The following is a 24,827-nucleotide window of genomic DNA, read 5'->3' as shown; positions in this document are numbered from 1 at the left end:
CGTTAATCACTTAATAACTCTAGAACAACTCATGAAAAAGTGAAATTGTGATCTTATAATACTGGTGGGTAATGTTACATTGTCCCTCATTGGTTATAGCTGTAATCGATGTAAGGTACTCTCTAAATACTAAGGCTGAAGTGTTACCTAACAAAGAATAGATATCACAGGGGTCTATAATGTCTTCATAGTCTCTCAGGAATAAACAGGTTCTCATTGAAGCCTCCACATAACCTGAAAAACAGAATCAAACACTAATTAGTACAAGATCTGAATTAAGAATTTCCATTAAAACTTTGCAACAAAACAAAGGGGTTGTTACTTCCAACTGATTTCCTAAATACATGTACTATTTTTCTATATACTATTATTCATGTAATTTGCAACTTCTCCTAAATTGCAAGTATTTGTTGTCATAAACCATCAAGATTAATGCTTGTTAAATGATTGATTGATTGATTGATGTTTTCCGCCACACTCAACAATTTTTCAGTTATCTGGTGGCACCCAGTTTTTATTGGTGGAAGAGAGAACCCAAATACAATGTACCTTGGAAGAGACCACCGATCTTCCGAAAGTGAACTGGGAATCTTTTTCACTTACTGGCGCAAGCGGGCTTCGAACCCGCGATAACAGAGGTAAGAGGCCGTGTGATTTTGAGCGCTTGTTAAAATATTCATATATAGATAGTCACAAACAGATTTATAAATCAATAAAAGTTGTCACAAATAATATTTGGTTTCTGGTATATATGTACATGTATATAGGTATTACATATATAATGAACATGTTTAATCCAAGAAAACTTGAGTGATGACGTTGTCTTCACATGTAGTAAATTTTGTGACTGACCTTCATTTAATCAGAGAATTTTGTGACTGACCTTTGTTTAATTAGTAAATTTTATGACTGACCTTTGTTTAATTAATAAATTTTGTGACTGACCTTTGTTTAATTAGTAAACTTTGTGACTGACCTTTGTTTAATTAGTAAATTTTGTGACTGACCTTCGTTTAATTGTCTCTGAGCCAGCAGATAGAAGTGATAGGCCTCTGCTCCTCTCCATGCATTGTCCAATAATTTGCTGTCACTAATCGCAGTGGCATCTTCCTCCAGGAAGCCAGCGAGAGCTGAGGCAGCCTTCAAAAACATTATAGGTACACTGAGGAAGCACAGAATATCTTGGGCATTTGTTGAAGAAGCAAAATTCACAAGTTGAAATCTGTCTTGCACAAAAAAGTGCTCTATTACGTGTTTGTGAGTGGCAGTATTTATGTGAATTGGAGTGTCCCGATGTCTGTTTGCGAGTGGCAGTATTTATATGAATTAGTGTGTCCCGATGTCTGCGAGTGGCAGTATTTATATGAATTGGAGTGTCCCGATGTCTGCGAGTGGCAGTATTTATATGAATTGGTGTGTCCCGATGTCTGCGAGTGGCAGTATTTATATGAATTAGTGTGTCCCGATGTCTGTTTGTGAGTGGCAGTATTTATATGAATTGATGTGTCCCGATGTCTGTTTGTGAGTGGCAGTATTTATATGAATTAGTGTGTCCCGATGTCTGCGAGTGGCAGTATTTATATGAATTAGTGTGTCCCGATGTCTGCGAGTGGCAGTATTTATATGAATTGGTGTGTCCCGATGTCTGCGAGTGGCAGTATTTATATGAATTAGTGTGTCCCGATGTTTGTGAGTGGCAGTATTTATATGAATTGATGTGTCCCGATGTTTGCGAGTGGCAGTATTTATATGAATTGATGTGTCCCGATGTTTGCGAGTGGCAGTATTTATATGAATTGATGTGTCCCGATGTCTGTTTGCGAGTGGCAGTATTTATATGAATTGATGTGTCCCGATGTCTGTTCGCGAGTGGCAGTATTTATATGAATTGATGTGTCCCGATGTCTGTTTGCGAGTGGCAGTATTTATATGAATTGATGTGTCCCGATGTCTGTTTGCGAGTGGCAGTATTTATATGAATTGATGTGTCCAGATGTCTGTTTGCGAGTGGCAGTATTTATATGAATTGATGTGTCCCGATGTCTGTTTGCGAGTGGCAGTATTTATATGAACTGGAGTGTCCCGATGTCTGCGAGTGGCAGTATTTATATGAATTAGTGTGTCCCGATGTCTGTTTCTGGGTAAGGACAAGATGAAGTTTAGGCTACAGATGTTGCAGAAGATGGCACCAATAAAGGAAACTCTTAACAAGAGGCCCATGGGCCACATCACTTACCTGAGTCACCTTGGCTCATATTTAAAGATTCTTCCTATATATTCGCATGTAAAGCTTTGATCCCTATTGTGGCCCCAACCTACTCCCCGGGGCCATGATATTTACAAAATTGAATCTGCATTATGTCATGAAGCTTTCATGTAAATGTAAACTTTTCTGGCCGGTGATTTTTCAGAAGATTTTTAATGATTTTCCCTATATATTTATATGTAAAATTTTGATCCCCTACCGTGGCCCCATCTTACCCCCGGGAACCATGATTTTTACAAACATCAATCTGCACTATGTCAGAAAACTTTTGTGCAAATGTAAACTTCTTTAGCCAAATGGTTCTTGTGGAGAAAATTTTTAAAGATATTTTTTCTGTTTATTAGTTATGTAAAACTTTGATGCCCTATTGTGGCCCCATCCTAACCCCAGGGGTCATGAGTTTAACAATCTTGAATCTGCACTATGTCAGGAAGCTTTCATGTAAATATCAGCTCTTCTGGCCCAGTGGTTCTTGAGAAGATTTTTAAATGACCTCACCATATTTTTGCATTTTTGTAATTATCTCCCCTTTGAAGGGGGCATGGCCCTTCATTTGAATAAACTTGAAAGCCCTTCACCCAAGGATGTTTTTAGCCAAGATTGGTTATAATTGGCCCAGTGGTTCTGGAGAAGAAGTCGAAAATGTAAAAAGTTTACAGACGGACGGACAGACAACAGGTGAGTTTGTGAAAACTGGACACAAAATTCTGTTACAGTTCCAAGTCTCAGGTTGTTTGATAAATTATTAAACAGCCACTGACATGTATTAAAGCTGAGTGAAGTTGTATGATGGGACAATAAGAGTTCCCAACCTTGTTACTAGACATTCCTTGAGCAATTAATATTTGCATTAATTCACGAGAATCCTTTTTCTTGAAACTGAAAGTTTGACTTTTAATTATTTATTACTATCAAATCTATATAGGATTTAGTCCTTCACAGTGTAGAACCTATCTTATGTTCCTCAAAATTCCTTGAAAGTGGCTTTTGCTAAATTAAGTAATCTGCAGTTCTGGATATCATTTACATCTTAACAGCTCCTTATACATGTAATTTCACAAATTAATTCACAATATGATAGTTACCATTCTTTTATCCTTGACCTTTGACCTAGAGGTCATCTTCATCTGTTCATGATATTGTTCAATTAAAAGGCCACCAAGGACATACATTTTCTTTATCAGTACAGGTCTGGCTTTCTTCTTGACTTGCTCATTGGCCAACTGTAAAAGCATAAATTTGATTATAAACAAAAATATCCCATCTACTTTTACATTTGTATTTGTTGAATATTCATGTCACATGTGGGAGTACAATTAATCATGTGATAGCAAGCAAACACAAATGCCATCAATGTCACAAGGAAGAGGATGGCAAGTAAATGAAAATATAAAAAAGTAGCATTGGAAACAACCAAAATTCTGACATTTATCGATTTTGTACACTTTAACCTACCCAGGACACTTCAGCAATGTTTATGTCCATTCATATACATGTACCTGATTCTGCATTTAATGAGGTACTGTAGAGAAAGCCGAGAAACTTTAAATTTTTAATCTAGAAAACTAATTGCACTGTAAACAGTAAATATTTTGAGGCCATTGTTTCTCATTTTGAGTTCAACTTACAGACTAGAATAACTTTGAAACTCGAATTCATGTCGACGTATCACAGTACCGTACCTTGAACAGTAGCTTTGCAGCATTCAGGAAGTGCCCTGCTTTCCGATACAGCTCTATGGCACTGACTATTTTGTTTTTCTCCAAGAGATGTGAAGCATACTTGGCTAACAGCGAGTCTATTTCACGGACATTATGAGTCTTAGCCAACTCGATGGCTGTGTTCCACTGGTTCAGATCTACACAGCTGTCTATAGCCTTCTTAATATGGTTACACTGAAATAGAACATGCACACCTTTCTACAGTATATATTTTGATAACTCTCCACAATTCTGAAATACATTCAGTTATGTACAAGTATATTCTTTAGCCCATGTATTTCAAGCACCTTTCTCTCCCAATGAAAAATATTTGGATGATATCTTGATTTATGATCAATGATGGGATGACTGCTTTAACCATCCCTAGCATAGACCATTAATTTCTTGCTAATTCAGAATTCATTCCAACAAAAGAGACTTATCCAAGGTCACAGGTACAACAAGTGCTAACAGAATATCTTACAGAAATATGTACAGCAGGCCACCAAGTGTCTGACAAAAATAATCTCCAGAGAGAGACCTACCCTTGTGAAGGCTGCCACAGCTTGTTCACACATCCCCACAGTGACAAACATTTCTGCTATATCCTACAATAATTCCAATGTTATTTATCACAATTGTTTTCATTGGACAAAAATAAAGCTAAATGAGAATTCATACATACGCTCTTCAAAACAAATAACATAGTGCGAGGAAAGTATTCAATTTTTTAAAACTGATAATACACATTCTTTTTGAAGAACTTATCAATGTGTAAACGCCAGACATTATACTCACAAACTTAACATAAAAGCCCTTCACCCTTTTATTCAGTTTGTGAGTAAAATGTCCTGAGTTTACACATCGATAAAATCTTCAAAACGAATGCTTAATCCTATAATACCAGACAACTGACATACAGAAGGGGACCACACAGGAAATAAACGATTATTCTTCTGGTTAATAGATCAATGACACACCGGCAGTAGCTTGTGGTTCTCTGGCAGGGCTTGCACCATTTTTTCCAGGCCTCCATAATCCTCCAGCGTGTAGTAGCACTCAGCTAATCTCTCCTGGTTCCTCCCTTGTACATAGTACGTCACCGCCTGCTGCCTGTAATCAGGGCAAACACAATTATTTGCATGTTTCTTCAGTGACTTCCTGTTACAGATTCTAATACACTGATATTGTTACAACAGACACACTGACTCTCATATAGTTTTTCATCATTTCCTTAATAAATGGCATTTTCAATTATACATGAAGTTTTGTGTATTTCCTTGCTATATAAAAAAACCCAGTAAAATAAAGAACATAAACGCATTTAATTAATTGTATTCGCGAAATGATACATGTATCTACTTTTACACAAATCAGCTTCAGGTATATATATACATTATCATAGTATTGACGAGATAATTTCTGCTTTACACAAATCCTGTGAAAGCTTTGATACTTTGAGAAATACACAATGGAACATAAAATAGAATTTTAGAATAGGGTAAAATGACTTTCTGAAAAATGCTGTTCTGCATTGGAGTGCTATCTAAACATTGAGTACAGTCTGTGAGCTATCTAAACATTGAGTACAGTCTGTGAGCCAAACAAAATGTCACTCGTGAAACACAGAGACCATTTTTGTCGGTCAGCATAGTAATCTCCTATAGCATTCCAGGCCTCCTCCAGCTGGACGTCGTCCCCTCCAGATCCCGTCTTCAGAAGCTGCACCACTCGAAACCAGTCCCCTAGCTTCTTCCTCAAACTCACAGCTAAGTCTCTGTAAGCATACGAAAAATTCAACATGTCAAGTTCAACACCCAAGTAACTGTGAACTAATACACTATATTGTAGTATAGTTCTAGATGTAATCATCATTTCTTTACTAAAACTTGGTATCACATTTTCCAAAGATCAACAATGTCTTCCAGTTTATCAATAAAATCTAAATACATGTATAGGTCAAACTGAAATTTGTCGATATGTGTGACTTAATGGATTTATTCTGTATGTTTCTGATATGTGTGACTTAATGGATTTATTCTGTATGTTTCTGCTTGAGACTTCAGTACCTTCTGTCCATGTCCAGATACTTTCTCTCTGCCTCCTCAAATCTTCTGAAGTAAGCACATACTTCTGCTTTTTTCATGTTTTCATTCTGCACAATTTTACAAATACATCTTTAATATAATGCACATCATCTTATATCTCTAATACTTGATAGTGGAAATACTGTATAAGTGGAATTTTTAGCAGGACACAAATCTAGCCATGAGTTTCCCATAAAATTTGGTATATATTTTATAGTGCGAGCTAATTTTAGCAACTTTATAATTCCAAGATAGATATAACCTATGCTACAGAATAAATTGTCGGCAAAATTCAATTTTAGCGATCTCATCACTCTTGCTAATAATGCCAAAATTAAATCCTCTCTAAAAAGTCTGCCTATACAGTATTGCTTGATGACATGAATGAGAACAAATTGTGACATACCTGTAAGTTTCCAAGCCTTTTAACAAATTCAATTCCTTGGTAATCTTTGCACCTCACAAAAGCTTGTTCAGCCACCTTGAGATTCAGCTGTTCTAAGGCTGACTCTGCTAATAATCGCCTGTAAAGAAAAAAAAATATGTAGAAATTAGTAATCAAACCAGTATAAAACAATAAAATGCACCACAGCTTTTTAATCTCTGTATTCTACAATGCCGAAATAAAATAGTATGAAAGTATGGTGAATGCATGAAAGTATTTCTAAATGGAATAAACGTCCGGGGGCCTGTTTTACAAAACAACTTACTACAAAGTCGCAAGTCTTAAATTGTATTACACAGTTATTACTTTAAATGAATGAAGTAAAACTTTTCTGAGAATTTTCAACATTTAAAAAAGATATTTTACATCTGAAGTGAAGAATCTTACAATAAACTGGAAAATTTCAGTATGTAAAGTTGGTCGTAAGTCATAAGTTCTTTTGTAAAAACAAAAAATGAGAGCATGGAGAAGCAGCTTTCACTGGTTTTAATATCCCCAATAATACAAACAAACCAGAATGCCTGGTGATTATTCCTTTTATCTATATTTTGTAATTTGAGCAAGTTGTTTCTTTATAGAAAATTTCTGACAAATTGAATAGTCATTTCTTTTATCAAGAAATGAAATCCATGGAAACAGCATCAGGTTATTATTGACCAAACATTGGTAAATGTAAATTGTACTGTAAATTACTTATATCTTGTTCTGTTTCATTCGTCAGCATGTCATGATAGGTCAATTTCGGGAAAATCATGAAGAATATTGTGTAGCATCTATTCAGTCCTTAGAATTAGCAATTGTTTGTGTTAAGCATACAGGACAAAATAAAATTTCATGGGGAATGAATTGAAAAAAGGTTGACAAGGGGCCCAACAACACCAAATATTTTTTAAATAGAGACTGCTATTGATTACCAATAACATACATGTAATGATGCTAATGAATGCATGAATGACGTAAAAATTGAACAAAGGAAATTTTTAACAGAAAATTCGTCACGAAAGTTTGCATGATTGTTTTGTAGAATTACCAGAGCCTGGGGTGAGGGTTGTCCTCAATAAACTGCTGGGCATCGTTGATCCCAACTTTCTCCAGCAAATCTCGTGTATCTCTTAGAGACTGAAATAAAAGTCACTCAGTGAACAAAATTCTGATAATTCACGATAAAATGTTGGTGAGTAACATACAACATAAAGACGCGTCTCTGACAGGGCCAGGGTAAACTAGGCCTGTTCTAACCTCCGACACGGCCAGGGTAAACTAGGCCTGTTCTAACCTCCGACACAGCCAGGGTAAACTAGGCCTGTTCTAACCTCCGACACGCCCAGGGTAAACTAGGCCTGTTCTAACCTCCGACACGCCCAGGGTAAACTAGGCCTGTTCTAACCTCCGACACGGCCAGGGTAAACTAGGCCTGTTCTAACCTCCGACACGGCCAGGGTAAACTAGGCCTGTTCTAACCTCTGACACAGCCAGGGTAAACTAGGCCTGTTCTAACCTCCGACACGGCCAGGGTAAACTAGGCCTGTTCTAACCTCCCTACACACGTCTTCTCAAAACTGTCACATGATTGATTGTCACATTGCTTCTCACAGCTGTGACCTGAAATCAATCACCACTATCAGCAGTGGTTGTATGTGAGAGGGCATTGTGGTCACCCACTGTGGTTTCCTCCGGGTACTTTGGTTTCCTCCGGGTACTTCGGTTTCCTTCCACATCAATTACCCCTTCATACCAATGTCTGAGCCGACAAGAAGCATAATTATAAGATTTAGAACTTGTTTGCTAATCATAGTAAAATAAAGTTAAATCTAACAAATATCTACAATCCCTGAATTACAAGGTTACAATTAAAACTATGATTCTAACTCCTGTGACCTTGACCTGTTGAACGATTTAGTGGAGGGCTGAGAAACATAATGAGTGTGGAGCAACATTTGTGTCAAGGAAGAGTGTATGATGTTTCTCTATTACAAAAATTTCCTCCACTGACCGTGACATTGTCAATATCGAATTAGTCCAGAAATTGTGATGCATGAAGAGGTCCTGAGCATGCACCAGATGAAGCTTAGTCCAGAAATTGTGACGCATGAAGAGATCCCGAGCATGCACCATATAAAGGTTGAAGAATAATATTGCACTTTTTCTCAGAGTGACCTTGACCTTGTTTATTTACATACTTCTATGTTATACACAGTTAAATACATGTACATGTATAGTCGGACAATAATATAATTTTTTTTTCTTCCAGTGATGGTAGCTTGATCACATGACACATCTATTATTGTTTTGTTATGAAGTTAAGGCTCAGACATGAATTCTCTATTCTTTTTTCACTATTGAGTTCAAAAGACCTTACCCAGGGGACAGACAGACAGCCAGACAGGGTGATCCCTATAAACCCCTAAACTTTGTTTGCAGCAGGTGAAATAATGTACAACCACAAAACTTTAAAATTTGTTTAAATCACCTTAATTTCCATTTCAGCCATGTTGTCTTTTGTAGGATTTTCTGGGTCCTTCATGATCTCGTCCAATAAAACCGACTTAATCTGCAGGTCATTGAACTGGCAAATATAACCACTGCTCAAAATGGGCTCCTGAAGAAATCAAGCAAAGACTTTCTGTATTCATTTGGTACACAAGAGAAATGACATTCCAGTGGAGAAGCTTTAAACTTATTCAACAAATCCAAGTAATAACATTCAGGCTGTATCATTTTTTAAGCTCTTTCATATTTCACATCCTAAATGTGCAAACTATCAAAATTCAATGGATACCACACATTACGAATATCTTCCTGGCAGACAGAAATGTGTTTAACATGTATCATACTCTTAGCAACTTTAGAAAACACAGGGAAAATACAACTTAATATACAAACATAAAACTGAGTAGTATTCAAATCATAACTTAGAATTCAAAAATGAATTTATTTTTTTTTTCCCCCAAAGAGATTCCCTAACAGCTGTGCTTTCTACTGTAACACTGTGTAATTTTGTTCAGTCTAGCATGCAAGACATTTAAAATGTGAGAAGTCTAAAACACAACAAATATCTGAAGGGGAAAAAAGGCTCAAAAGATTGACAATGTACAACTACAAAACGGAAATCCCATAAACCATCAGTACTACACACTCTCCTATATAGGTCACTTTTAGAAAGCAGATTGAGTTAAAAGTTTGAGAAAGACTATTCTGATTTGATCACAGCTATATATTATTCAGATTTTCTCACCTTGGATGTCTATATACAGTATGAGTTAATCAAAGGGAAAAATATGGATTTTCATAATAAATTCATTCTAAGTCAGAACACTGTAAATGTTGGAGGTGAATCATATAAAACTAAATGCCTATCAAATACAAGACTTATTTCCTCAACACTATAAAATAAAATGGCAAATGAAGTAATCCAAAAACAAGTTTGGAATAAGCTGACAAAAGGAATTGAGAAGATACAACCTTAAATGATATTTACAAATTCAGCTGAAATCTTTGTTTGACAAATGGCGTGAAATGACTTTACCTCTGGGTCCAAGTTTCTAAATATATACATTCGTGTTTTCTCTGTCATGGCGAACAACTCTGGGTTGTCCTGAAATGTAGAACATGTTCACATTACCTATCTGTTCTCAATACAAACAACTTACAAATTTACAAGTGCACTGCAACAATCACAAACACGGTTACGACAGAGCAATTAAAGTTACTATATTTGGAAAAAGTAAAATTTTCCAAAGATGTGCAAACCATAAACTAATATCCTACATTCAAAAATAACTTAAATAAAATCAAACTATCAGTTGATTTTTTTTTTATTGCAGAAATAGAGAGTAAAAACTTGGTGACATTGTGTCCAATCAAGTTTGTCGATCTTTATAAATTTACAGGTAGCCTGTTACCTCAGCCCATCTCATGTCCCACACATCCTTCCTCTCAAACTTCAGCTGTTCTCCTACAATCTCTTTGCCATCTTGATCCGTGATTTTTGTGTCAAGGTCGAAAAAGGTCAGGACCCCACTGATGTCAATAATGGCCAACCGACTGAAAACATACACACATTACTTTATACTAAAAGTTTACGATGATAAATACTTTACATGAAATTAAATTAGAAACACACACTAATTATATGGATTATCATGTGACACTTTTGTTGCATCCTATATCACCCAGTGGTCACTTTGTATCAGCTTGAGAGCATTTCGACTCGAAGGCCAACATAAAAATACTGAGATCTGACGTAGAATGTAATATAATGATTGCCATGTCATGATTTTTATATCATATGCTTACAGAAAATATAACACAACATAATTATGAACTATCTTATTAACTATTAGTATATTATTTGAATTAAACAAAGAAATGATATAGTTATCATCGATTTCATGAAAAGTAACATTCCTGTTAATGCATTGTATCTACTTGAAATGTAGAAATAGATCTGGAACTTGCTGATTGTGATGTCATAATGTCCTTTCTGACACTCAGGCTTTAAAATACATTCCTTTCTGAAACTCTCTGACTTTATTATACATTCCTTTCTGACATTCTCTGTCTTTATCATAAACTCAGAGGATGTCAGAAAGGAGTGTATAATAAACCCAAAGAATGTCAGAAAATAGTGAATAATAAAGACAGAGAATGTCAGAAAAGAGTGTATAATAAAGACAGAGAATGTCAGAAAAGAGTGTATAATAAACCCAAAGAATGTCAGAAAATAGTGAATAATAAAGACAGAGAATGTCAGAAAAGAGTGTATAATAAACCCAGAGGATGTCAGAAAAGAGTGTATAATAAAGTCAGAGGATGTCAGAAAGGAATGCATGATAAAGTCAGAGGATGTCAGAAAGGGGAATATAATATTTCTTATCATAATTTCAGTATTCTTGGCTTATAATCAATGGGGCAAAACAGTATATTTTTTCTAAGTATACAATACATGTATATACATGTAAACATATATGCATTTTACTCTAATAGCCAATTTTTTCATCTTTAATCCAGTAGTAGTTATTGTTACTTCATATAGTCATATCAGAGTGCTCCAAGGTGCACATATTGCCTACAAGTGTGACAGAAGGCCTGACAAAGAGATCCCTGTGTGCCTGCCTTATCCTACAGGCGACACAGACATCACTGTCAGCGACAGCTATACTGCCAGACTAACCTGGACACAGACATCACTGTCAGCGACAGCTACACTGCCAGACTAACCTGGACACAGATATCACTGTCAGGGACAGCTACACTGACAGACTAACCTGGACACAGACATCACTGTCAGCGACAGCTACACTGCCAGACTAACCTGGACACAGATATCACTGTCAGGGACAGCTACACTGCCAGACTAACCTGGACACAGACATCACTGTCAGCGACAGCTACACTGCCAGACTAACCTGGACACAGACATCACTGTCAGTGACAGCTACACTGCCAGACTAACCTGGACACAGACATCACTGTCAGCGACAGCTACACTGCCAGACTAACCTGGACACAGATATCACTGTCAGGGACAGCTACACTGCCAGACTAACCTGGACACAGACATCACTGTCAGCGACAGCTACACTGTCAGACTAACCTGGACACAGACATCACTGTCAGTGACAGCTACACTGACAGACTAACCTGGACACAGACATCACTGTCAGCGACAGCTACACTGCCAGACTAACCTGGACACAGACATCACTGTCAGCGACAGCTACACTGCCAGACTAACCTGGACACAGACATCACTGTCAGCGACAGCTACACTGCCAGACTAACCTGGACACAGACATCACTGTCAGCGACAGCTACACTGCCAGACTAACCTGGACACAGACATCACTGTCAGCGACAGCTACACTGCCAGACTAACCTGGACACAGACATCACTGTCAGCGACAGCTACACTGCCAGACTAACCTGGAGGTACAGTTAAGGGACAACTGGTGGGGACGACACCCGATGGCGTACTTGTGTGTCAGTGATAACATTGGCATGGAGTATCTGTTGATGGTTCCAGATTCTCTCCCCTGTGAAAATAAGAGCATGAAATGACTCAATTTCAGTCATTAAACTAACATGTCAAATTAACATAGACAGCGGTACATGTACATTAAACTGCTGTTGCTTGTTATGACTAACATTTTCAAGATGTAAGGACCGTTACTACCGATATTTGTAGGGACGGTTACTACCGATATTTTGGCCAAAAGATATCAAATTCCTTTTCCTCAAGCATACCTGGTACTGAAATTGCTGAGACTTTTTTTTATACCGTGTACATATTTCTTCAAAATTAGGAAAATACAGTTGAATTATGTCATACACACAAAATGCATGAATAATGATTTAGAAAGGAGTCAGAAAATAACTCTCAAGAGGTAATGGTTCTGTTTGTAAACCCGACTTTAAATGATTATCATCCTAATATTTTATCTTATTGCTACCACGGTTATTAAAGAGATAAAAAAAATGCCACATCCATTATTCTCCAATATACCCTGATTAATTAATAGGCAGCTTATGAAAACAGTGATACATCTTGAACTTCCACAAAAAAATAAATATACAAGTTGTCATACTTACTGACATCATATTCGTTTCAATTCTTCCACTCGATTAGACATTGTGTATTGTCTTAAAACAGCTGTTAAATGGAGACCTATTTTTACAGTTTTTCTGTGATCGTACCTACTTTTTTTACTCTCTATTTTGCTTAGAAAACAATAACTGATAATTTTATTTCAATATCCTGCAAATCGATCAGTAAATGTTACAAACAAATTCATAATTGACTGAAGGATATTTGACATTCCACAAAAAAATTCCAAGACCCATATACTCATGTAAACAAACATGGCGAGGCACAGACAAGTCGACCCTCTTTTTTGAATGTGCAGTTTTGTTGGACTCTGTGTTCAGAGCAGATAATTACATTGATATAATCCAACAACAAAATAAGCACTTCAAATATCTTTCAAAATAGTAGACCCTACCATCTCACCTTTTTCATCTGCGAAAAACATGTACATGTGTTCTGTTTCGGATGTTGCCATGATATCACAAAGTAACCAAATTTGTGGTTGTATAGGGAAACATATTTTAATATTTCTGAGCCGTAGTAGAATAGAAATAAAGTTCTTGTTTATGTGAATGAAGCAGGATAACCTCCGAGGTCTCAGAATATTTTTTGAAATATACGAGCCTTGGCTTTTATATTTCAAACAACATTTCTCCACTGCAACATCCACGAAAACTTTCATCTTTATTACTTATTGTTGATTGAAGACAAAATATGGAAACAATAATGCGTTTCCTTTTACAGAAACTACTTACCACAATCAAAACTTTGTCTGAGGCACAAATTGAACACACCGGATCCTCAGTTCCCTGCCAAATATCACAAACACACAAAATATAAATCTCTATCAGTATCACAAGCACATCACAGTCTGTCAAATATGATACCCTAATACAAAATATAAAACAGTATCAGTATAGGGTCATGATTCTTACCAAGTCAGTCCAAAAAAATAAATTTTTCTTATTAAGATATATCAATTGACTTTATTATGAGAACAGCTTTAAAAAGACGAAGCAGAATGAAACACACATCTTTAAATCACCACAACACTGAATCACAGAAGCACTAAAGACACCTACTGTACGAGTAACTTACGTTACACGTATGTTCTTATTTATCTTAGTCGATATGTGATTCAAATATTAACAGAATGATTACAACGATGACAACATGAATGGAAAATCTGATGCTACATTGATTCAATCTTCTTAAAATATTTTAGATTTTCATGCAACACTCCTCCAACAGTTGTATGTTTTTACAGGACCCGTTCCACAAATCAGACAAAGGCCACAAGTCGTAGCAGATGTAGGAAATTTTCTCAATTTAAAGTTTTCTCCAAAAACACAAAAGGAATTTTTTTCTTTTTTAGCCACACAAAGTATACTGATAAAAGACAGACAACTCTTGCCATGTCATGAAAGGGAGACAATCTCTAAAAGTCACCATATACACACAACAGTTACATGTAAAATACAAATAAAAATATTACATTAATCAACGACTAAAAGTACGGAAAAAAGAACATTACAGTTTACCTTCTTTGGCTAAAATGTAAAGAATACGAGGTCCTTATGTCATCTCCATATAACTCGTAATTTTACTAGCACAAATCTAATCATCTCACTATATCTAAATAAACTAAACCATGTCATATGTATTGTTATTGCTGCTTGTTTTTGAGCCCTCCAGATTACAAATTTACACCATTTCAAACTGTCAATTCGACATGCAGCAGAATTAATGACTAGTTTATCAAACTCTTCTTTTTTATATTCAAAATTTTAACTCTGAGACTATATATTCTTAATTAGATTTGTTCACCTTATAAGTATTTACCTGTTTGTACGCATTAAACGGCCCTAGGTCATTTTATCCTCTGTGTTTGTCTTAATCCTTGTTTAATCCCCCCCCCCCCCAAGTGTACCTTAACAATACAAAAACAAAAACATTTCTGCACATCAAGATACATTGGCCAATCATATCCTTGAATATCTAATACTTTCATCAACAGGTTACAGAGAGCAGTGTCGGGCAGCTTTAGGCGCGAGAAAGAAACAGAAGAAGCAAAAGAATAAGAACCGAGCAAAAACAATAAACCAGTTTAGTCTCCAATCTTTGTTTCGGAGATTAATAAAAAGCATCTTCTGTACCATTAAAAATAATGCCAATGCATAATTATCTATCAATAATGTAAAACTTTAGTATCTATATTTTCTGTAAGGGTATAGATAAAGAAGGGTAACTGACCATGGAAAATAGGATTTAGAGTGAACGAACCCTTGACAAACAGGCACTAGGGTGAGCAAGTCCTGCGATGAACATAATTTTAGGTGAACATACCATATTTACGATATCCTTTATATCCACATAAGCATATAGTATACAATACGAAACCTATAACATCCTGTGAATCATGCATATGTTTCATCCATCTAAATTATTATAAAAATGCGATGATACAAGCACACAAACCAATGCAGTGAGATATAAATGATCAACAACCAAAGACATACATGTATAAATACATGAATAAGTATTGTACTAAAAATAGCAACACAGCAGGCCCAATTAGAAGCTAGACGTCAACAATAAACTGCCATTCTGCCAGTACCTTGTTCCGGAGGTGAAACCTCTGTCAACAAACACGGACAAAACTTCAGTTACACTTGCAGTTTCTCGTTTTTTTCTAAGATTTGAGTTTACATTCACTTTTAAGGACTACAAGGGACACTTTATAAATAATACATTACAGTTTAAAACCATAAAAAATGTTTTTGATATTGATATCAAAGGTACATTCCCTGAAGAATACATGAAAAGAACTTCATCCATTTAAAATGTCATTCATTTCACTGGATACAGCTTGTTTTTGTTGCAGTTTTACTTTCACTTTTCAGTTTTGCTTTCACTTTTCAGTTCTACTTTTACTATTTAGCAGAGAGTTCAATCAGTGAAATGAACATTGTAGTGAAAATAATCTGAACCACATCTTTATGCAGCATGGAGATGCAGCGAATGCAAAAAAGGAGTGAAAATAGCAAAATCTGTGTGTGAAGATGGAATAAATACAGACACTATCCGTATTATTGAGCTGGGACGACTTACACTGAATGCTTTATTGAAGTCTACTTCCTCGGTGGCAGTGGCTCCCGTTGGCTGATCGTCAATGTGATACAGTCTGAAAGTATTGACAAAACATACATAAGGTAGGTCATTTCCGTGAGGATGTCTGCTTATCATGACAACACACAGGAAAGCAGCATCTATTGATTACAATTATCTACTACGCAAATTTATCCAAATCTGAACAATTATCTACTACGCAAATTTATCCAAATCTGAACAATTATCTACTATGCAAATTTATCCAAATCTAAATTTCAATTCAATATCCTGTTTTACAAAACAACTTCCAATTAAAGTTAAAAAAAAAAACCTTTAAAAGTTGACTATTTTATTTCATTGTCATTTTTATACCAGTATGAAATAGAAGAGGTTGGAGAAAAAAATCAAATACAATCCTTTTTCTATAGAGTTTTCAAGTCGAATAAGATAATGAGTCAGAATCCAAATTTCATAAGAAACTCGAAAAGTTAAAAACAGCACAGGAGCATGCTGAGTGTTAAACTCTATATCACGGCTAAAACTGCCATAGCGACCCCTGTATTAAACAACCACCTGTCTAATGCAACAAATGACCTTTTCATGTGATTTTCATGAAATTTTACCTCTATTCAATGACTGTACATGTATATCTTTCTATGACAACGCGATTCCTCTGAATTAATGTTTATAACCAAGCTGTCAATTAATTTGGGTGTAATCAATGTGTAGGGTTCTGTGGGGTTACTGAACAAAACCCGAGTTGTTGTCTATTTAACAAAATCAAGGATCAGTGAAACAAGAGTGTGGTTTTCAAAGGTGTGAATTTCAACTGACTTTGAGATGTGTGGGGTAGATCAGATGTGAAAATCTACCATGGTATCATTATGTTCAACAGAGTGGAAAATTAGCCTGATTGCAACATAAATTAGGTAAATATTGTGCTTGGGACTGAACAAAAAATATTTAAATAGCTCGGGAGTATTTGCGATTTTTTTGTATAAGATATCCTAGGTTGCACAATAGATATTGTGATTTAGTTAGTGTCTTTCAAATTGAATGACACATTTTCAGCATTATTGTACAAAAGGAGACACAACACTTCACTTACTTTCTTTTACCACCAGAGAAGCATTGTAGTTTAATAGTTACAAGTATATGTACATGTAAATTGCTCTTTACAACATTCTCCATTGGACGTTCTCTTAATACAGGTTTGACTGTACAGCTTGATGTGAGATAGCTTGACTGTACAGCTTGATGTCAGATATACATGCATTGTACATGTGAGATAGTCTGACTGTACAGTTTGATGTCAGATATACATACATTGTACATGTGAGATAGCCTGACTGTACAGCTTAATGTCAGATATACATACATTGTACATGTGAGATAGCCTGACTGTACAGCTTGATGTCAGATATACATACATTGTACACGTGAGATAGCCTGACTGTACAGCTTGATGTCAGATATACATACATTGTACATGTCAGATAGCCTGACTGTACAGCTTAATGTCAGATATACATACATTGTACATGTGAGATAGCCTGACTGTACAGCTTGATGTCAAATATACATACATTGTACATGTCAGATAGTCTGACTGTATAGCTTGATGTCAGATATACATACATTGTACATGTGAGATAGCCTGACTGTACAGCTTGATGTCAGATATACATACATTGTACATGTGAGTGAGATACCCCTCTTGACTTTACCTTTCAGTCCCAGTGCGCCGACGTCCAGGCATATCCAGGCTAGCTAATTTTTTGGGGTTCTTAAACTGCCATGTGTAAAGGGCCTCCTTGGAGGCACACACAATATGAGTTTTTGTCATCGTGAGATAAATTGGGTCAATTTCTACATATTTTGAGTCCAGTGGTGTTCCGATTGAGTTGCATAGGACCAACACAAACTGCAATTGTAATGATATATGCTCATGTACAAACTATGCATGTCGTTATATGGTATTAGTACATGTGTATACATTTTGACAAAACATATTGGGTAACTCTAGCACTGAGAATATTTCATGGATTTTTTTCAAAAAAGTAGTGTGAAATATTGGAGCTTTATTTTTTTGCTGCAATTTCATTTAACAAATGTATAATTTATGTGAATAAAAATTTTGGCGCTTTTATATTTTTCTCATCTGCCAAAAACGCTTACATTTCTAGTGCACCAAAATTATCCAAGATATAGTATTTACATCCCTATTAATGCATGTACAAGGAAAATATAAACAAAATGTATTTAGACATTTCACATTTATATAAATCATAAGTTCTGTTTCCATCTCGATCTCAAAAAAAAGATTTCGAGGGATATTGCACAAAATACTAATAATGATAATAAAAGACAATAGCAGTAAGAAAAATGATAATAATAATCAAAATAAGTCTCCTTCTGCATATTGATACCTGTCCAGTAGTTTCATCTGCTTTTGTTGCTAAGCAACAGTAATCACCACATGCTGTTATGGCAATGAGGTTCCTCACATACTTGACATATTTCTGGGAAAGAAGAAAAGATATTTGTATCATTCTATACAAAATCAAACACAATCCAACCTACAATGCACATTTAGTCTAATATCTAGTTAAGCAATACATGTACATTTTGCCTTTCTTGGGCATGACCATAAAACTCACAAAAAACATTTTGAAATGGTGTAAGGCACTAGGAGAAGGGAGAACACCCAATAGATTGTGTAATAACATAATGAATTCATGAAGACGATTGGAAATGGGGAGGGAGAAGTCTCCACGCCTCTCTAACTTCATGAGGAGGGAGAAGTCTCCACACCTCTCTAACTTTATGCTTCATGAGGAGGGAGAAGTCTCCACACCTCTCTAACTTCATGAGGAGGAAGGAGAAGTCTCCACGCCTCTCTAACTTTATGCTTCATGAGGAGGGAGAAGTCTCCACGCCTCTCTAACTTCATGAGGAGGGAGAAGTCTCCACACCTCTCTAACTTTATGCTTCATGGGGAGGGAGAAGTCTCCATGCTTCTCTAACTTCATGCTTCCACTACTTTAATGTTTGCTGAAATATACGGACTAAAGACACAGACAATCTTACTTCTCCATTTTTGGTGTCCCAGAAAATCACACAATGTTCCACTCTTTCTGGCTTTGTGAATGAGTATACTACAGTGTTGGAACAGAAGCCCCACTGAAAATACAAAGGAAAGAAATAAATAATTATCAATTTATCAAACTTACGTCTGTCATTGCTATCTAAACTTTCCGCTTAATATTCCAATCCACAGAAATCTCTGTCCAATAAAAAAGGCAGCCCTTCCTATCCCTATATATACTAACCTTGTAATCAGGCCTGATATTTGCGAAGTAGATGAAGCTGTCCACAGCGAGAGCAATCCTCAGACTTCCTCCCTCCCAGGAACAGCTGTACATCTGTTTTCCCGGCACCTTCAGAGTCCTCAGGTGCTAAAAACAAACCACTGTGTGTTATCTATAGAGCTCTGATTTTGTTCTACTGTACACAGGGAAAGTTTCCCCCTATCTTATTTTCATTCATTTTGTCCTCTCCTTAAAGGACACAACGCATGTTTCTAAACTTTTTCATTTTTTCAGCAAAATCAACTCTTTCTATGCCTAAAAATACTTTAAATGTGTTTTAAATGAAATATTTTGCGTAGTTTTTGAGTTTGAAAGCGATGAAATTCAAATCTTGCGATATGCATATTTTCTTTCGCTAGTTTACGCGCCATTATGTGAGACGTCATATGCGCCCTTGAGTTTGAAAACATATATTAGCCATTTCATAAACAGATTAGATTTAATCGACAAAAAACCAATTATCACGTTAACGGCTTGTAAATAATAATGCATTAAGATGTTTTGTGCCGTGCTCGGGTGTACTAGTTGTTGGTGGAAAGGATTTAGACTGAGTATTTTTCAATTTTTCGAAGGTACATGTAAGTACGAGAAAAAAGACGTGGATATTTTTTTTTGTTGGAGCAAGAACTTTACCTTAAAAAACACATCCAGTCACCTTTTCAAAAACCGCTTGGACAGAGACCCTGATAAACTGCGAGAAAATGGATATATCGAAGCTATAAGTACTGGGAGGCCTATAACATACATTCTGTTTTGCTCTTCAAATCTAATACACACTCGGATCAACTGACCTTCACCTTGTAACTACAGATATAGACGATACATATATATTATTACTACAGCAACTTCATCCGAAGAGTCGGATCACATCGAGTTGACAGGAGCGGATCATCAGATCACACGAGACGCGAAGCGTCGAGTTTGATCTGATGATCCGCGCCTGTCAATGAGACGTGATCCAACTCTTCGGATGAAGTTACTGTAGTAATGATTAATTTATTATATGTACCCCCTTATGCATTTTAAATCCACATTTATAAGATAATAAATGTAATCCAAATTATCAAAAACACAGACATACCATATAATTATGTTTTGTGTACGCAGTTTCATTTTGTGACGAGGTCAATATTTTCCACAAATAACGTTGCATTGTTGTATTGTGACGTCATTGTGATGGCATCAGTTTCAGAGGATACTGATACGGAATCAGAAAACCACAGTGTGGCGATCCGGAAAACCGGATCACACACTGTGAAATCCACGGTATCAAAGAACGATACATTGTTGGGTATATAATAATATGTAACTTCTACCAACTGGTAGATTTACAACAACAACAAAAATTAAAGATACAAAATAATTGAACTTTTAATTATACAAATAATAGAATATTGTATTTCCTAACTTTAAATTGAATTATAAAATTATTTCCTTATTGAACTCGTAGCATCTTGAGTGCGTCAGTAGGCTATAACGCCGTGCTCCCACTTCGTACTTCCTAAAGACGTGCAAATCACAATTCAAAAATAGTAATAAGATTGCTTTATCAAAATAAAATAATGTGATTACCACTTTAAATTTGAATATTTTTATTGATTTGTGTGTGTGTTGTCTTTTTCTTTCTTTTCGAAATGCACTCATGACAATAGCTTGGCATAGGGCCTAGTTGTCAACAATTTAACGTATCATAATTTGTCTCTAATCCAAAAATAAATAATGATTGCACTGTTTATTTTAGAAAAACACCGCCAATTACAAATGTATAAAGGAATAACATCACCAAACAGTTTGTAGACAGCGACCCATATAAACATTATTTACTCGCAATATTGCCGATTTCATACACGCTTTACTCGCTATATTTGGGTATTTACATCGTTATATGTGTGCACTGGTGGCGAACACATATAAAACTCGGACAATTTGTCAACATCAATTTAAATGTTGCCCATGGTAAATAAATTAGGCCCCTAAAAGTTGAGTTTTTTAAATAATATCTCGCAGTACTTTCACAATCCGAAGGGCGCATGTGACGTCACTGTACCACGTGACTACCTACCTAATTAACTAGACTTTTTGAAATCGGGGCTTAGATTTAAGTCTATATTGTGGTTAATTATCGCAAAATTTCGGCGAACGAACAATTAGAATTAATTACTATAAGCATAAAGAAGACGAAATGCATGTAATGTTGTATACTTTGAAAACATGAGATGTGTCCTTTAATGCACATATTCAAATCTGGGTGACCTTTAAAACTCATTACTCTAATGAAGCAGTTTATGGTTTTGAAATATACATCATGTCAAAGTTGTCAGTTAGACTATGGAGTATATAATTTTTTATATGTGGTTCAAACTGGACACTTTTCCTTACCTCTCCAAAAGGATTGTAAAACTGAACAACATTGACCTCTTTTTCTTGACCTAATGCTCTCTGTGACCCAGCCACTGCCAGAACTGACCCACAGTGGTTCCATTGAATCTGGGCCACCATCATCCCAGTGTCAATAAGAATGGGATCTGTAAACAAAGCACATTACATTTATCCTCTTTACAAAAGGACATTTTTCAAAACAAAAAAAAATGGGGGGGGGGGGGGGGAGCTATTCTCTTCAGTAATAATTGAACCTTTTATATTTTGATTTATTCTAAAAAAAAATTCCAATACTGTATATTCCTAAACATATGCGAGGAACTCATTAGCATAATTTAGTGAGAAGAACCACATCATGAAATAAAATTACTCGTTTTTATTTTGATATTGCTAAAATACATGTTAAAACTTTTGATCAACAGTCCATTCGTGAATTCATGTTCTCGAGATTCTATGTCTATAGGTTATTTTACAATATCAAGTATTCGTGTAAAACAAAGATTCTACAGTACACATCAAAAGAATAGCTAAATGAGGATAAAGTATTCGTGTAAAACAAAGATTCTACAGTACACATCAAAAGAATAGCTAAATGAGGATAAAGTATTCGTGTAAAACAAAGATTCTACAGTACACATCAAAAGAATAGCTAAATGAGGATAACACATTGTCACAATATCAGCTATATATCCATTGTCCCTCTAAATCGTATTATCAGTATCACCTGCCTGACATGTAAATATCAGCTATATAAATATCAGCTATATATCCATTGTCCCTCTACATCTTATTATCACCTGCCTGACATGTAAATATCAGCTATATAAATATCAGCTATATATCCATTGTCCCTCTACATCTTATTATCACCTGCCTGACATGTAAATATCAGCTATATAAATATCAGCTATATATCCATTGTCCCTCTACATCTTATTATCACCTGTCTGACATGTAAATATCAGCTATATATCCATTGTCCCTCTACATCTTATTATCACCTGTCTGACATGTAAATATCAGCTATATATCCATTGTCCCTCTACATCTTATTATCACCTGCCTGACATGTAAATATCAGCTATATATCCATTGTCCCTCTAAATCGTATTATCACCTGTCTGACATGTTTTGTGAATGATCATGAATTTGAATCATGCATGTGTTTTTAAGTGTTTGTCCAGTGCACACCAGAAACAATCTTACACCCAAGCAGACCTAAAATGTAGACCCAGAAAAATTCAAATCAGCAATGGATCCGCTTCAGTTAGTTCTGGGTCAGCTTCAGATTTGACCCTGAGGTCACTTTTTGAGTCAGCTTTGTTCACCCCTTTATGAACTTCAAGCATTTGCTGGGTCTGCCTTTTAGCTTTATCAATTGTGTATTACGAATAAATAAACTAGGAAATTTTCCCTGGGTTTGCTAGGGCTAAAGCAAATCAAACCTGGAAAAAGACCCAGGGTTTGCTTTGGGTCAGATTTCCAAAAGATTGAATCTGGTTGGTATTGTACATATTTCATCCATGACAATTTCACTCAGTGTGTTATGCCCCCTTAAGTAATATATTCATTAAAAACAATTACATATTTCTCTATGCTTACTTTCATCAATTTCATTCTTCATGATCTGACAACGACCAGATTCAAAACAAATGGCTAGACTCGGACAGTTGGGCTCTAAATAGCCATTAAGGCCATTGTACCAGGCAATACCAGCTATGTGAATGGCCCCACTCACTCCAGATAGGCAGTAAATACTCAACTTGGACTGAAATGTACAATCAGTGGAAAACATGTCATTAATGCAAAGATCTTATAAATCAAAAGGTAAATATTTACATTTCCAATGTTTCTGCCTTTGATATCTTTACAAATTGTAATGATAGCCATTTCCTCATGAATGTGCAGCAGTTGTGAACAAATCTTGATATATATCATACAGTTATTTTCACAGCTGGGAATTCTGACAGAAATGAAAGTAGAATTTTTGTATAAGAAATAAATTTCACTTTTGAAAATACATGAGGGTATGAACTGCAGCGATTCACGCCGGCGTACTTTTCATGACGCGATATCGCGCTACATCACGCCGGCGTACTTTTCATGACGTGATATCGCGCTACACGAAGTATGTCGGCGTGAAGCGTCACAGTTTTTTTTACTCCTTTCTTAAGTACCACATATCATATATTAGTGTAATGAGCCATCTTAATTGATAAAATATATTTACAACATGTCACTCAGAATAGCTTAATTGTGGGGGGTGGGTGGGTGGGGGGGATTAAGATTAAAGTTTCTGGGGAAAAAAAACCGCAATATATAAAATTATGTGTTAAAAGAGGGAGTAAGGGATGGAGAAACAGTTAGAGATTGGTAAACCATTGTAAGCCTTTCTTTGAAGCATGAGTGTATGATAAATACGTCATGATACTTACAATAAAATTTCCCATGTTATCATATGTGTGAACTTCACCATTAGTCATTCCAAATAAAATGACCTTTCCATCAGGAGACCACTAAAAGGAAAATAGAATCAATTAAAAGCACTGTCTTCTTAATGTGTAGCCATTCCTAAAGATGCTAAATGAGTTATCTGAACCTATTCGTTTTTACATCTGTATTCTGAACAGTTCCTCTTTGTTTGCAAATAAATAGTAACAAATTCATCAAATTAAGGCACATATAGGATCTCCCATGGTTTGTGGTTGTGTAATATCATTATCCAATGAGTTGTGTGTTTTCTATCCCCAAACCTGTGTGTTTCCCATTCCCGAGCCTGTGTTTTCTAACCTCGAGTCTGTGTGTTTTCTAACCCCAAGCCTGTGTGTTTTCTATCCCCAAGCCTGTGTGTTTTCCATTCCCGAGCCTGTGTGTTTTCTATC

General features: G+C 35.8%; 1 protein-coding gene across 2 annotated transcripts in view; it reads right to left on the bottom strand.

Moving 5' to 3' along the window:
- The window catches only part of LOC125647642 (WD repeat-containing protein 35-like), a 35,231-nt gene that overhangs the window by 1,707 nt on the left and 8,697 nt on the right, over window positions 1–24,827 (bottom strand). Inside the window, exons 7-30 of one of the 2 annotated variants that reach the window (XM_048874395.2) lie at window positions 24,381–24,461; window positions 23,548–23,713; window positions 21,946–22,091; window positions 19,528–19,653; window positions 19,286–19,378; window positions 18,625–18,717; window positions 17,923–18,119; window positions 16,196–16,268; window positions 15,702–15,722; window positions 13,840–13,893; window positions 12,424–12,533; window positions 10,401–10,542; window positions 10,025–10,093; window positions 8,969–9,097; window positions 7,529–7,617; window positions 6,460–6,577; window positions 6,036–6,121; window positions 5,600–5,743; window positions 4,947–5,079; window positions 4,512–4,574; window positions 3,949–4,161; window positions 3,352–3,489; window positions 1,008–1,140; window positions 148–234 (exon numbers count right to left, since the gene is read on the bottom strand). In XM_048874395.2, the coding sequence (XP_048730352.1) occupies window positions 148–234; window positions 1,008–1,140; window positions 3,352–3,489; window positions 3,949–4,161; window positions 4,512–4,574; window positions 4,947–5,079; window positions 5,600–5,743; window positions 6,036–6,121; window positions 6,460–6,577; window positions 7,529–7,617; window positions 8,969–9,097; window positions 10,025–10,093; window positions 10,401–10,542; window positions 12,424–12,533; window positions 13,840–13,893; window positions 15,702–15,722; window positions 16,196–16,268; window positions 17,923–18,119; window positions 18,625–18,717; window positions 19,286–19,378; window positions 19,528–19,653; window positions 21,946–22,091; window positions 23,548–23,713; window positions 24,381–24,461 (2,704 nt within the window). The remainder of the gene's footprint in view (window positions 1–147; window positions 235–1,007; window positions 1,141–3,351; window positions 3,490–3,948; window positions 4,162–4,511; window positions 4,575–4,946; window positions 5,080–5,599; window positions 5,744–6,035; window positions 6,122–6,459; window positions 6,578–7,528; window positions 7,618–8,968; window positions 9,098–10,024; window positions 10,094–10,400; window positions 10,543–12,423; window positions 12,534–13,839; window positions 13,894–15,701; window positions 15,723–16,195; window positions 16,269–17,922; window positions 18,120–18,624; window positions 18,718–19,285; window positions 19,379–19,527; window positions 19,654–21,945; window positions 22,092–23,547; window positions 23,714–24,380; window positions 24,462–24,827) is intronic. The other variant, XM_048874396.2, reaches the window with a different exon arrangement.

Source organism: Ostrea edulis, chromosome 6, assembly GCF_947568905.1.
Source record: "Ostrea edulis chromosome 6, xbOstEdul1.1, whole genome shotgun sequence".
NCBI lineage: Eukaryota > Metazoa > Mollusca > Bivalvia > Ostreida > Ostreidae > Ostrea > Ostrea edulis.
Note: the sequence above shows the minus strand (reverse complement) of the source record. Positions and strands in the feature narration are given on the sequence as shown.